Genomic DNA, 13302 nt, shown 5'->3' with positions numbered 1-13302 from the left:
TTCTCACAGTGAGAATTCTTATATATTACTATTGGTTCCAAAATTATTTTTGGAATCTCTTTTTCTGGCCGCCTTTAAAAATGGACTAAACGCTCATCTTACCTCCTAGGGGAGCATGTCTTCCAAAAATTTGTACTTCATACACTGGCTATACATTTTTGGCAATGCTAGTGTAGAAGAGTAAAAAGGATAAGCACTCTAGAATTTTGTATATTCTCCTGCTTACTGGGAGTGTGACCTTGAGTATGTTGTTTTACCTCCTTGAGCCTATTTACTCATTTGAAAAATGGTAATAAAATCTCCCCCCATAGAGCCTTTGTAAGGAATTGAATGAGATAGTGTGTATAAAAGCAAAGAGAACCAAGTGACTTCCTTTCCATCTTTTTCAAATGCTTTAACTTCCAGTCAGACTTATCATGATACTCTGTCTACACAGTGGCAGAAAACTGCTTCTCTGAAGACAGTCAGAGGCTGATTGATTTACAAGTGGTACACCCAGGAACAGTTTGGCAGGTATAGCCATAAGACACATAGAGGTGGGCATAGCCTGGCTGTGACACCTATAATCACATTAATTGTTAGGGGTGATTAGCTATTGGCTAGATGATTGTCTGGCTTAGCGTACTCTTCTTTCCTTACCAAGCCATATGCATCTTTTCTGAAGCTACACACTCAGTGAAAGATAAGGACCTTCCCAGATTAGAAGAGGGTTTTTTTTGGTCATAGTCCAGTCTTTATTAGAACATTGAACTTAGCTCTACTTGTGAAAGCAGCTAAGGTATATTATACATACTCAGTTTGTGCCCATTTTTAAAATTTAAGAAAGCCATACTAGCTGGAGAGAAAAGTGATTGATGAGTACCTAAGCCACCCTAAGGAGCAGAAATACACAGCATAATAGTAAACCATCAACGTATTCAGAGCTAAGAACACTGATTCACAATTCATGCACTGACAATCAGAGAACAGTAATTTCCTACAGAGGATAATTTTCTAAATGCATTACACTTCCATAGTTGGGGAATTTGGTTAGGAAGATAGGCATTATCCCAATTTTTGCCTAAGTACTCTAAGGAATAGAAAGCTGGTGGTTTCTATTCGCAAAGTTAGGGCATTAGGCAGAGATGATGCCTTCATATTTCTTTCTGGACAGCCTTGAGCATTACCCTGTACATAATTCAGCACCCCCCAGAATTGTTTTTATTAAAGGGGACACAATAGGAGGGGTCCCTGGACAGAAATCACACATGCAAAGTTATGAGAGTTCACTTCATCAAGTAAGTTTATAGAACTTCCATGTATATTCTTCTTTCAGGAGATGCTTTCATGCGAGGGGCAGATTGATTTCGAAATATGGTATCTGCCCTCTCCTAGCTCATAATGCCATTTGACAGATAAAACACTGAGTAGGAAATTTTGAAATAGTGGTGCATATCATTAAGTGCCAAATTAAAATGGATAGTAAAAGCTATAGATACTTGCTACAAGCTAATGTGATGAAGACACACTTTGTGAGACTTGGGCATCCTGTGAATCTCAGGTAGGATTGAAATCATCGATTCTTTTCTCTGGTGGAGGCTGAGCTTTGGCAAATGTTTAATTCCCAGTTGATTCCACTGTGCCACCCAGCCTGTCTCTAGATGGACCCCATACTGGTCAACCTCTGTTCATACAAAGGGAAAATCATTGTTGTAAGCCAGACATTCTAGAGTGGAAAAGTCTAAATTAACTATAGGAAAAAAAGAAGCATGTAATAAATAGTGATTTCATTCCCTCAATATATATGCCCCTTTATGCTAATCGATTCCAAGAGTTTAGAACTGAGCTGATTACAATACACTGCATTTCTTGTTGGGCTTCCCACATTGTTCTACCAGTGCAACAGCTATAGGGTTAAGATACACAGTCAGAGAACCAACCCCTCACCTTTCTGTGATGCTGAGAGAGGCAGGCCCCTGCCCAGTCCTAGCCCCGCTGGCTCCACTCTGCTCATTTCTTTTCTGCCCTCCTGCATCGCAGCACTGAGACAGTCCTTCTCTTACTGAGTCTAAGCTCACTCTGTTCGCCACACAACAGGCCAATAAATCAGGAGACGAGGTGGCCGGCAGACAGAGAAGATGGCAGACTAGTGTCTCTGAAGAACCATCTTATGGGGGTCTGGATGCCAGTTTCTTTTATAGAACAGAGAGGGGTAAGAGGTGGGGAAGTAAAGTAAAAAGGACATACATTTTGCAAATATCTCCTGGAATGGCCAGCCTCGGGGAGGGGATGTGTTAATTCCTTCTTTCTTGCAGCCATTCACAGGTAGACAGGGTCAGGATGTTTCCCTGAACAAAGGCACTTTGGTTTAACATTCAGGCAGAGGGGCAGGGTTCCCCGAGGCAGGCCATTATGTACAGGCAGTATTCTTTTAGTGAGCAAAAGCAACGGGAAGCAAAGGTTAAAGTAAAAGAAACAGATCCAACATGTAGTCAGATTTTGTTCTTCCCTGTAACATATCCAGTAGACTCTAGTTTGCCCTGCCTAGCATCTTCGTCCTGACACATTGCTTCCACCTCTTTGTTCCTTAGCCAACATTACACTCATTATGTCCAAAAAAGCATCCCTGATCTACTGCCGTATGCAAGGGCTTTGGGCAGTAAATCCATAACCAACATCTCTCATGCAACCCTGAGCCAAGGGACTATGAGCTGAACTGCTGTATCTCCCAATATTGAGGTCTGGCATTTTAGGAGGACTAGAAAACTCTATAGGAAGTGTAAAAGTAAAGTTGGGTGCTACCAATTTTTTTTTCATTATTTTTACTGAATAACCTCTAATCTTAGCATTTCCAACTGTTAACACAGTAGAAAATTTAAATCTAGGTTTTATTCCAATAATAACTAGCATTTTTATAAGCCCTTTCCGCTACACTATCCTGCCTAAAGAGATAACCTTCAAAGGAGGGTGAAATGTACTTTTGGGTGAGGGCTGTGTTGTAACAATACTGCGTCTTTTCATAAAATTTATCAACATAATCAATTTTGTCAACAAGAAATGATTATTAACATCTTCAAGAAAACTGCAAGATGTATATAAAAAGATAACACTTCCAAGAATTTGTCACAAATAATAGTTTGCAATTCCAAAAGTGCTTGAAAGGACCGTGGTCAGTAAATAATTCATTTGTTTTTTTCATTCATGCATTCATTTATTCAGTTGTTTGGACACCTACTATGTGCTAAACATTGTAGATGATGCTGAAGAAAGAGCAATAAGCAAGATAAGTGATACTTGCCTTCGTGGAGTTTACAGAATAAGGAAGAGAAAGGCAAGAGAATAACAACTGTATCAATATTAAGTATATGTAACCACCTAAATGCTAATAAGAAAGATCTGATTATTGTTGCATATTCTTCAAAGCCCACAAAAGCATTTTAAAATATTTTTACAGTTTTTTTGAGGATTTGCTATATCACCATCTGCCACCAGAACAGCCCCAAATTAAAATATAGGAGACTGAGGCATTTAATAAACAGATTCCCCTCTTTTCCATTTTATTCCCTCCCTAGCAGGCATACTGATTTATTTCCACCATTTCCAAGCCTTCCCAAGTCATGACATCCCTGGCTGCCCTAAGAGCAGGTGACCAAGTTGAATACCATTGTGGGTCTGGGGGTCCCAGCTCAGTGACTCACAGTGGTAGGTCTGCCCACAGCTCCCTTTTGTCCACCTCTCCTCATGCCAGAGCAGCAACTTAACTGCCGGCGAGGCGGGTGAGAGAACCCTGCCTTCCCGCTCCCCTGCCAGTCCTTCTGGGGCGAAAGTTTCTACGACATTCGAAAGAGAAAGGAACCTAGTTGGCGAACATCCCAAGGCTCACAAGTTACCCTTTTCCCCACTGAGAAGGAAAATGTGGCATTTCATAGTGCTTCATCTGCAAGAGCCTATGTGTGCTTGATGTCTTTTGTGAGTTTGAAATCTCTCCTTGATTCCTTTGATTTTACGTGGACTTTAAACTTACCAGTTATCCAAGCACACATTTGTACGCCCTGCAGTTCTCTACCATGACAGCGTGATCAACTGTTATGGAAAGTGACCAGCTTTGTCTTCTCTTTTACTTTCAATGTGAGAAGTCATTATATTGAGTTAGAAACACTGAACCATTATAATTATAGGAAGAAAAACTTGGTTCGGAACATTCTTTTTCCTTATTAACTTGAAGAGGTCAAAATTACATATGCCAGCTGGTTTAGTTCCCTAAAACAAAATTCTAATGTGTCAAACTGAAGCTTTCAATGTACATTTGAGAACCAAAACCTGATGTCTGAGGATTTAGGGTTTATGAAGCTCCAGACCTAATGATAAAAAGAGTCCCAGCAGCCCAGAATTAATAAAACCAGGAAAAAGGAACACGGTGGTTCATCTCTGTAAGCAACAATTTAGGCCATCAAAGTTAGGCATCCAGTTAGCCTCTTCTTTTTTTTTTTTTTTAATATTTTTTCTACTCTGAAATGTTAATGTAAAATTAAGAAGATACTGAGAAGAGTTACAAGGATACCACTAAAGATAAATGTCTATAGCTTCACAACACTGATAGGATTGCTTAGTACCTAGAATGGCAGCTCTAGAGACAGGCAGACCTGCATTCAAATCCCTGCTCTGCTGTTTCCTTGCTGTGTTGCCTTGAGCTAGTCACTTAACCTCTGTGAGCCTCATTTTTTTCATTGTAATGTAAATGTGGACGATAATGCAAAGTAGTTTTAAGATTCAATTTAATATAAATAAAATGTTCCCTGCACACGGTAGGAATGTAGTAAGTACTGGTTGTTGTGGTAGTTGTAGCTGTTCTTATTAAAAGAAGGCAACTATTGAGAAGGGAGAAGCAGGAGTGCTTTCAGGGCGGAAGGAACCAAGCAAGATTATGAGATCAGAGATTTGGATACACCATAATTGGTTTCATCTGTTTGAAATAAGATGTCCGTGTTCTTTCCAATCTCTTTTCAAATCTAGGCATAGAGTCCCTGCATTTGTGGTCATTGTGCATCATTTCATTGAACTCACTGAGGACAATATTCTTTCTAAGCTGCTTGTATTCTTTCCTTCAACATGGTATTTACTAACACTCCCTCTTGACGCTAAAACTCCTTGACATTCATGCCTTTCTCTTTGGGCATGTGGTGGTTTTATTGGTAATTCCCAGGGAGCTCAAAAAAGGACCTGCCATTTTTTGGCTCTTTAAGCATGCCAGAAGGTAAGCCCGGGCACTGTAGATATTCTAGAACAAGGTTTCTCCAAGTATTTGGATGTTATATCCTCCTCATTTTGATTCCCGCCCCACCCCCCACAACACACACACGCTTTCTTAGGACTTAGTTTAATTTCTAGCATCCCGAAAGGGACCTTTGCAAAATAATCTCTCTCTCCAGATCTAAACAAATTTTCTGGTCTTTTTATTTTTTATGGAGCTTGTGTTCAGATGAGAGTCCTCTTCTAATAGCTTTCCAGCATGATAATCACACATCCCAAAAGAGCTATCGGCTTTTGTGAGCTTAAAAAAAAAAAAAAAAAAAAACAGCTTTCCAAAGAATATGATTAATACTACCTCCCTAAGCAAGCAATTAGATATCCTGTATCTGACACATAGGACTGAGAAATATTAATCTGTAGGCCATGCTCCCCTTTTGTGAAAGACACTGTATTGCTTCAGCTGTTGTTGCTTTAAAGTAGGGAATTGTATCACTGTTTAATCTAATTAGGAAAGACCTGGATGCTCCGTGGGTCAGAATCCTAGCATAATATGAGATATTCTGTAGCTTTTTTCTCTTCTTTCTCCTTTGCAGCACTTCCAGATTTTCTGAGGAACATTTCATATTCTTATCCAAACGCCAAAAACTGAGCTAGGGTTTAGCACCTGTTCCTTGTTTCTTCGGTTTTCCTATTTCCCTCTGCACCCTAGGTATTTAATCCAGTTTTTAAACTCAGTAGCAAAAAAAAAAAAAAAAAAAGGCTATCTTTTAAAAAAAAATCTGAAGCCCAAATCCATCAATTTCTTCTAGATAAAGGACAGTTGGAACAGTGCTAAGGCTTGAAAACATTAACAAAGACTTAGGCCACATGACTCTGCTGACTGTTGCTTCTGTACTTGCTGTGATGGAGTTGGAATTGTCCATGGAACTTCCTTTAGTGTAATAAATAGCCCGAGCCTTGCCCTCGCCCAACTGTCTAAATGTTGTATGACGTCATTCTGTCTTTGTAAAAGCAAGGCATTTTTCCTGTTGGATACTTTTCCTTCTCTTTCAGGTTGAGTTTGTTTCCTCAATCTTGTACTTTTAAACTATTAAAGAATTATTGCCTCACATTCCTCCCTTTTAAAAAACAAAGGAGCTATAATTTCCATAAACACATGTTTTATTTGAAGTAAATGCTTTTATAATGTAACTTGGTGTTTTTCAACATTTGATTTTTGGACTGTCTACATTTGAATTGCCTGGATCTCTGGGCTGGAACCCACGAATTTGCATTTTAGCGAGCTTCCCATTGGTAACTTTGCACATTAAGATATATGAATCACTGAATTGCCAGGAATCTCCAAGTATGTCTCTGAGTGGGAAGGGCTATTTAATTCTTTAATTCTTTATTTCTCTTAACCAATGACAGTACCTTTAATTTTTTGCAGCGTATTGCATTTATAATTTTCTTAGAACAAGCTGTCTATTTCTGAACCCACATTGAAAAATCCATATAATTTTACCTGTCATACCAGAGAGGTTGGAAATAAAAGAGGGTAAGGGAATGGAATAAGTGACTTGGTATACAGTCCTGCTAGCATCACAAGTTGAGACGTTGCCATTCCTTGTTCTGTGGCAACAGAACTGAGAAGGTGATGATAGTGATGGTTTATGCCAGGACCATTTGCTGGTTAGATGGTAAGATGGGTGATACTGCCATTGCCCCTTCTCTCCCAGTGCTGTCCTGGACACAGCCTGAGGCCATCATTACTACCACACGTCCTTGTCCAAGCTGCAAGGAGCCCAGAGGGCACCCCTCTGTCACATTAGTTCCTCTGCTTTGCCATTGTCTCCTGCAGATCCGCAACTCGGGCCCCGCAGACAGTACAGTCCAGTTCATCTTCTATCAGCCTATCATCCACCGATGGAGGGAGACGGATTTCTTCCCTTGCTCAGCAACCTGTGGAGGAGGTAATGGTGCTCACTTAGTCTAGGAGCTCTTGGCGTCTCTGAGGGAAGACTCAGCTGTGATAAAAATAGTCACTTCAGCATATGGAAGTGCTGGGTGCATCAGATTCTTTCCTAGTGAGGCCAAATCCTGAAGCCTTCCTATAAGGCAGATACCTCAGTGTAGATGCCCCATGAACGTTTTCTGTCTGTAGAGCCCCATCAGAGGAAATGGTCTTTCCTCCTTTCCTGGATTCATGGAAGTCCAGGACAAGCTGTGTCATACCCAGGCAACAGCTTGGTCTAGAGGTGATTCTATTCATTTGAGAACAAACTACTCTGGTTGAATGAACTTATCTATTAAGGAATTGAGTGAAGAGTGTTTATCAGGCCTTCTACATAGCATGATGTATCCAAGAAGAATCAGAGATTAATTAAAGAAAACAGTTTATTACCAGAAAAAAAAATCACTGCACCATACACTTAGGCTCAGTTATTTGTCAGCTCTACCTTGTCATCCATACAGTAAAAAGAATGCCACTTGACTTATTTATACATTAAAACACATCTCTCCTGAAAAGTCACCAAATGAATTCCCATCTCTGCTCCATCATGTCTGTAACACGAACAGCATTTTGTGTTACTGGAAAAGGTCCCCCGCACCATTAATAATTACTACAATGGCTACAGAATAATTTCCATGAATTATTTTATAAGAATTTATTTAACCATATCCCTCTAGAAGATCATTCTGTTCATTTAAACTCCTCTATTATAATGTAATGAATAACTTAATACCTAAGTATTTTTCTCCTTTCAAATTATTTCCTTGGACTAAATTCGCAAGAGTGAGTTTCAGAAATTTTGTGGCTATTGGCATATATTACCAAAATTCTTTCCAGAAGGGTAATAAGCAGTCTATGAATATTTTAGTTTTGTTGCTAACTGAGCCAGTATTTGTGGACTATCACTTTTTTTAAGGTTTTGGTAATTTAATGGGTATAAATTTTATGTATATTCCTTTAAAAATGAGCACATGAAATAACTTGTAGCTCCAGCTTCATGGAAGCCTGTTAATTGGCTCACTTTAGCTAATCCACATAGGTATCACTATATTATTTTGATAAGAGAAACCACATAGGTATCACTATATTATTTTGATAAGAGAAAAGAAGGATATTACCTCAAAATGGAGTCAAATGATTATCCATTAATTTTCATAAAACAATAAGAATATATGACATAATTCATCTTCAGCTGTGTTACCTGTGTCTGCATAATGTGAACAAACCATTGAAAAGGAGGTTCTATAGAGCATTGTTCAATTTTACCTTAAAAGCACTTAGTCAAAAATAAGTGCTTTCACTTGGTTGTTACATAACGATTAATTCAACATTTTAAGCATTTCAGTAAAATAGTGTTTCCAGTTGCTCTATCTGTGCTGAATGGAAAATTACTTTGCTTAAAAATAAAGTGCCAATTACTTTGATATTTATGGGAATGTGTTGTTTTGATACACCTATTAATGACTAACACAGGAAGCAGTTTCGAAAAAAGAAATCTAAGGAAGTATTTTTTTTGTCTTTTCTTTTTAAGTAAAAAACATGTTCTGTGAGAAGTAGCAATTCAGTAATAGGCCTGTGTGTCAGTTTCACATAGAGCTGCTGTTGGCATATAATTTCAGTGACGTTGATAATGGCTTGCTATATAATAAGGCAATTAATGTTAGATTCATATACAAACCAACCTCTTTGGGCTTTATTTTCCTCACATCTAAGTGAAGAATTAGAACCATCAGTAGTTCTCAAATGTGCTGAGCTATCAAACGCTTTCTTCCAAGGAAATCTTACTAGGGAGCCAGATAAAGGAACACTGTTCAGAGTGAAGACCTGAAAGATGTAGAAACCAGCCTTCCGCACGTTTCATGGACCACAGTTTGAAAATTGCTGAAGAAATGATCTTTAAATTCCTTTATATGTTTCTGGTTCCACATTCAATTAGCTGAGCATTTCGCTAAGTGTAAAGAATTGCTACTCCAAATACCCTGTGAAACTTTAGAAAACACAATTATCTGACCATTTTGGTCCTTTATTTCATTTGTGTTTTAAGTTTTCATTTCACACACACTGGAAGAGCTTCCCAGCCACATTTTTAGCTGACAAATTACAATTTTTAAAAATCATAATCTCACATTTAGTGTTTACTTACTGCTTGTGCCCACATTTTACTACCTGATAAATTCTGTCCTTCAGTAGAAATTATTTTCTGGAAATTTATAAAATAATTAGCTTGTCATCAAATTATCTGCTTTAAGTATAATGTAATTGAAAAACAAAAGCATGTTTACTTATGTAAAATATCATTTTGCTTTTTGATTTTCTTATAAGACAAAAAATTAAATGGAACATGTGTTCTTAGCCATTACTTTCCATGCTTTTCATCTTTACAGTAAAATTGTTAAAAGATCTTTTTTTAGGTCTTTAGTGAACAATTAATTTTTGTGGGTGGTCTGAGAACACAGCTTCAATTCAGGAAATCTGGTTTAGAAGCCTCCTTCTGATTTCCTAAAATCTTTTGCAGGACTTTTAATGACTCTAAATCTGACTTTCTAACACTTATTTAGCAATAACAATATTCAACCACTGCCCATGGGGAATCTATTTTGGAGTTGATTAGGGTTAGAATGATACAAAAGGCCTAATTTTTAAAAAATACTCTATATACATTTATTTTTCACCCCAAGAATCTAAGTCCTCATCACCATCCCACCAGAAATCCACAGGACAAGAAAGAGGTAGGTAGGAAAGGTAAAACATACTATGAGTAGAATTAAGTATTACTCAGCAACACTATTTTTAAATAAATAAATAAATAAATAAAGAGGATTCTCTAAAGAGTGGAAATTTGTGCATGGAAATCAAGAAATATTAGCTAGAGAATTAAAGAGAAATGGTAAAGGACTTTGAAACAAAAATTGAACAGTGGGAGGTATTTTTTTTTTTTTTTTTTTTTTTTTTTTTTTTTGCTGTACGCGGGCCTCTCATTGCTGTGGCCTCTCCCGTTGCGGAGCACAGGCTCCGGACACACAGGCTCCGCGGCATGGCTCGCGGGCCCAGCCGCTGCGCGGCATGTGGGATCTTCCGGGATAGGGGCACGAACCCGTGTCCCCTGCATCGGCAGGCGGACTCTCAACCACTGCGCCACCAGGGAAGCCCAGGGAGGTATTTTTTTAATTGTGTAGGGAAACTTGAGATTTATGATGGCTACTGTTGAGGTATTAGTCATCCATTTACTCAGCTTAACCCATTCAGGTTGAATTTAGGCAAAGAAGAAAAAAAAAAAAAATTTTCCAGGCAGCTAGCAGTACCCGATCCTATGTCATGTCCCATGGTCACCCGCTGACCAAGAGGAGTGGTGTTGGGGGTTATTTTTTTTAATTTGGGAGTTTATTCTCACTGAGGCTCCAGGTACGAGGGAGGCAATTTTGCATCCTTGCATGAGGTGGTTAGTAAATAAACACTGATGACCTTTTTTGGATACAGAATTCTGTGTTAGACTTTTAGATTATAAAAAAGAAATTAATAAGAATAGTACTTACGACAGTCTTATAATCTAGCTATGCTCTTATGTAGTTCAAGCCCTATGGTATAATTTAATTATTAAAATTTGAGTGGAAAAACACAGTTTTTGAGGCCTGCGAAAATTAACAAGCCTTCCATTTATCTGTCTTTGGTCCTGGAAATGTCTGGAGCATTGGGGAAGAATTTTCATTAATATGAGATGGCCAAAAAAGCCTAAGGGTATATATTGCATTGATGTGTGCATTGAAATTTGCCTGAATGGTTTGATACTGCAGGTTACCAGCTGACATCGGCTGAGTGTTACGATCTTCGGAGTAACCGAGTGGTTGCTGACCAATACTGTCACTATTACCCCGAGAACATCAAACCCAAGCCCAAGCTTCAGGAGTGCAACTTGGATCCTTGTCCAGCCAGGTCAGTCACATTTACCAGTTTGTTTACCATAAACATAGATCAAGTTCAAATAAGCTTCTTAAAAACAGTTTCATTAAAAATAAAATGAAATTAAAAATAAATAAGTGCTGCTGTCCAGTGTCCATTCCTAGTCATGTGTTATTAGAACCCATGCCCCTTACTCTTGCTACTGTAAGATGCCATCTCAGGGTCTATAGGTTTTCCATTGGTAAAGCTGCAGGTAAAGCACTCTGCAGAGTCATTTTCTCTTCTGATTTTGTTTCACTCTGGTTACTTGCTTCTGACCTTAACAAACGTGATGGAACAGTGTTCTCAGGAGTCTTTGAATTTTCACTCTGTCACCTGATCAGTGAGATGATCAGAGCCAACCATATTTCAGGGTCACAGCTGACCCATTTTAGCCTATGGTGGGCCACACCAATTAACCAGAATCAAAACCAGCCTTAGAACAGTTCTTCCACATTTAAATAAACTCAGCCTTTGTTGAAGAGAAAGCAGGACTTATTTCTAATAGTCAGATTCTTTTTTAAAGGTCTTTTTAGTTAGGAGCCTTAAAGAGACACTTGACACTTTCACATATGTTTGCTTTGGGGAAACCATAATTGACCCTCAATTATTTGCAGGATCAAGAATCAGACTGATGAATGAAATATCTCAGATGATGAGTAGTCATAGAAGTGCAGGTCAAGAATCTTTTCATGGGTGTAATATTTTTTTATTTGCAACACTACCTGGTAATTTTATTAACTTGGCTTATTCATCCTCAACACGTGAGAGAGGATATATGAAAACTCTTATCCTACAAAACTCATCATGAAGACCAAAAGATAGAGAATCCTTTCCAAGACCCTTGGATTTCTGAGAAACATCTCAATGGTATTTTTAAAATCATAGTTTATTAACTATATATTCATAAAACAAAACTTTGAATAGGTAAACTACTACATGAGCCATGTGGCTGAAAATCACTCTATCTTTGAATTGTAGGCAATGCAATTTTGGTTTTTGTTTTCTGCTGTTACCTTTCTAAAGTGTGTTTTCTTGTACTCTTCTGGCTCACATTCAGGAATTGTAAATTCTACAGGTGATGTGAAATTGCTATTATTAATTTACTCATAGGCGCCACATTACCTAGCTGATAAAAGTGAACTCAGAATAACAGGTTTTCATTAAAGAAACAGAAGAGTAGATATTTTATAAATATATAATTCAGGTGAAGTTCAATTTTGCTTCATATTACACCAGAAAACTATGTATTAAAGATTGGATATGGTATAAAACCAAATGAGGTGTTAAAATTTTGCTTGGACCTCTTTATTTTGGAAATATTAAGGGTATGAGGTATTTTTAGCCAAGATAATTCTAACTCATGCAATTCAACCCTAGTTTAAAATTATTTTACTTATTATACATCTTTATCCATATCTATACCAGGAAGACCAGTGCATAAAAAGCATAATTATCCCAATTCAAATGGGTTGACTCAGCCATAGAGCAACTTTGAAGGTCTTATACACAGTTCCATGAAAATTTATGTGTGTATTTCTAGGAGAAATGATGAATTCACTTCCCACAACTGCCTAAAGCTTTTCCCCCACTGAGAAAAAACTTCAGTGAAGAGACGGCCATGAAAAACGGTTGTGAAGTGAAAGCATTTTGTTAACAATTTTAAGAAATACGTTTCTAATCAGTAAATAATTTACTCATTTTGTTTCTGGCTTCTGATTTTCACCTATCTTTTCTGTTGGAGTAATATTTTTGGCCTATTTCTTATTATTCAAAAGCAAAAGCCTATCCTACATGAAAGAAGTTTGTGAAATTTATCCTTTTTCTATGTCTGTTATTTTAAAACATCTAATACAGCACATGTATAAATGTTGGGACAGGTGGCTATTAAAAAAGAGAGAGACAAGGAGACAAAAAATCAGTTAGAAGCAAATGTCAGGAAGCTGCTTTTTTATTACAGAGGTAATTAAAGAAAGCTGTAAAAATTAAGACTTAGCAGTAGAAGAGGTTTAAGAGGAAACTGCTTTAGGAAATGTAGATATGCTAGTCTGAGGTTAAGATACTTCAGGATTGCTGTGAAATTCACTGAACTCATTTGCATATCCAGGATCAAAGCAACCTTCCTGAATTCCAAGGGAAAATAA

General features: G+C 37.7%; 1 protein-coding gene across 3 annotated transcripts in view; it reads left to right on the top strand.

The window, feature by feature from the left end:
* ADAMTSL1 (ADAMTS like 1) overlaps positions 1–13302 on the top strand; it is a 472971-nt gene that overhangs the window by 186190 nt on the left and 273479 nt on the right. For all 3 annotated transcript variants that reach the window (XM_081238316.1, XM_081238315.1, XM_081238317.1), the window contains exons 8-9: positions 7070–7181; positions 11014–11152. In XM_081238316.1, the coding sequence (XP_081094442.1) occupies positions 7070–7181; positions 11014–11152 (251 nt within the window). The remainder of the gene's footprint in view (positions 1–7069; positions 7182–11013; positions 11153–13302) is intronic.

This window comes from Mesoplodon bidens, assembly GCF_964165515.1.
Source record: "Mesoplodon bidens genome assembly, chromosome: 6".
Classification (NCBI taxonomy): domain Eukaryota; kingdom Metazoa; phylum Chordata; class Mammalia; order Artiodactyla; family Ziphiidae; genus Mesoplodon; species Mesoplodon bidens.
The sequence above is the reverse complement of the archived record's forward strand: the minus strand, read 5'-3'. Positions and strand labels throughout refer to the sequence as shown.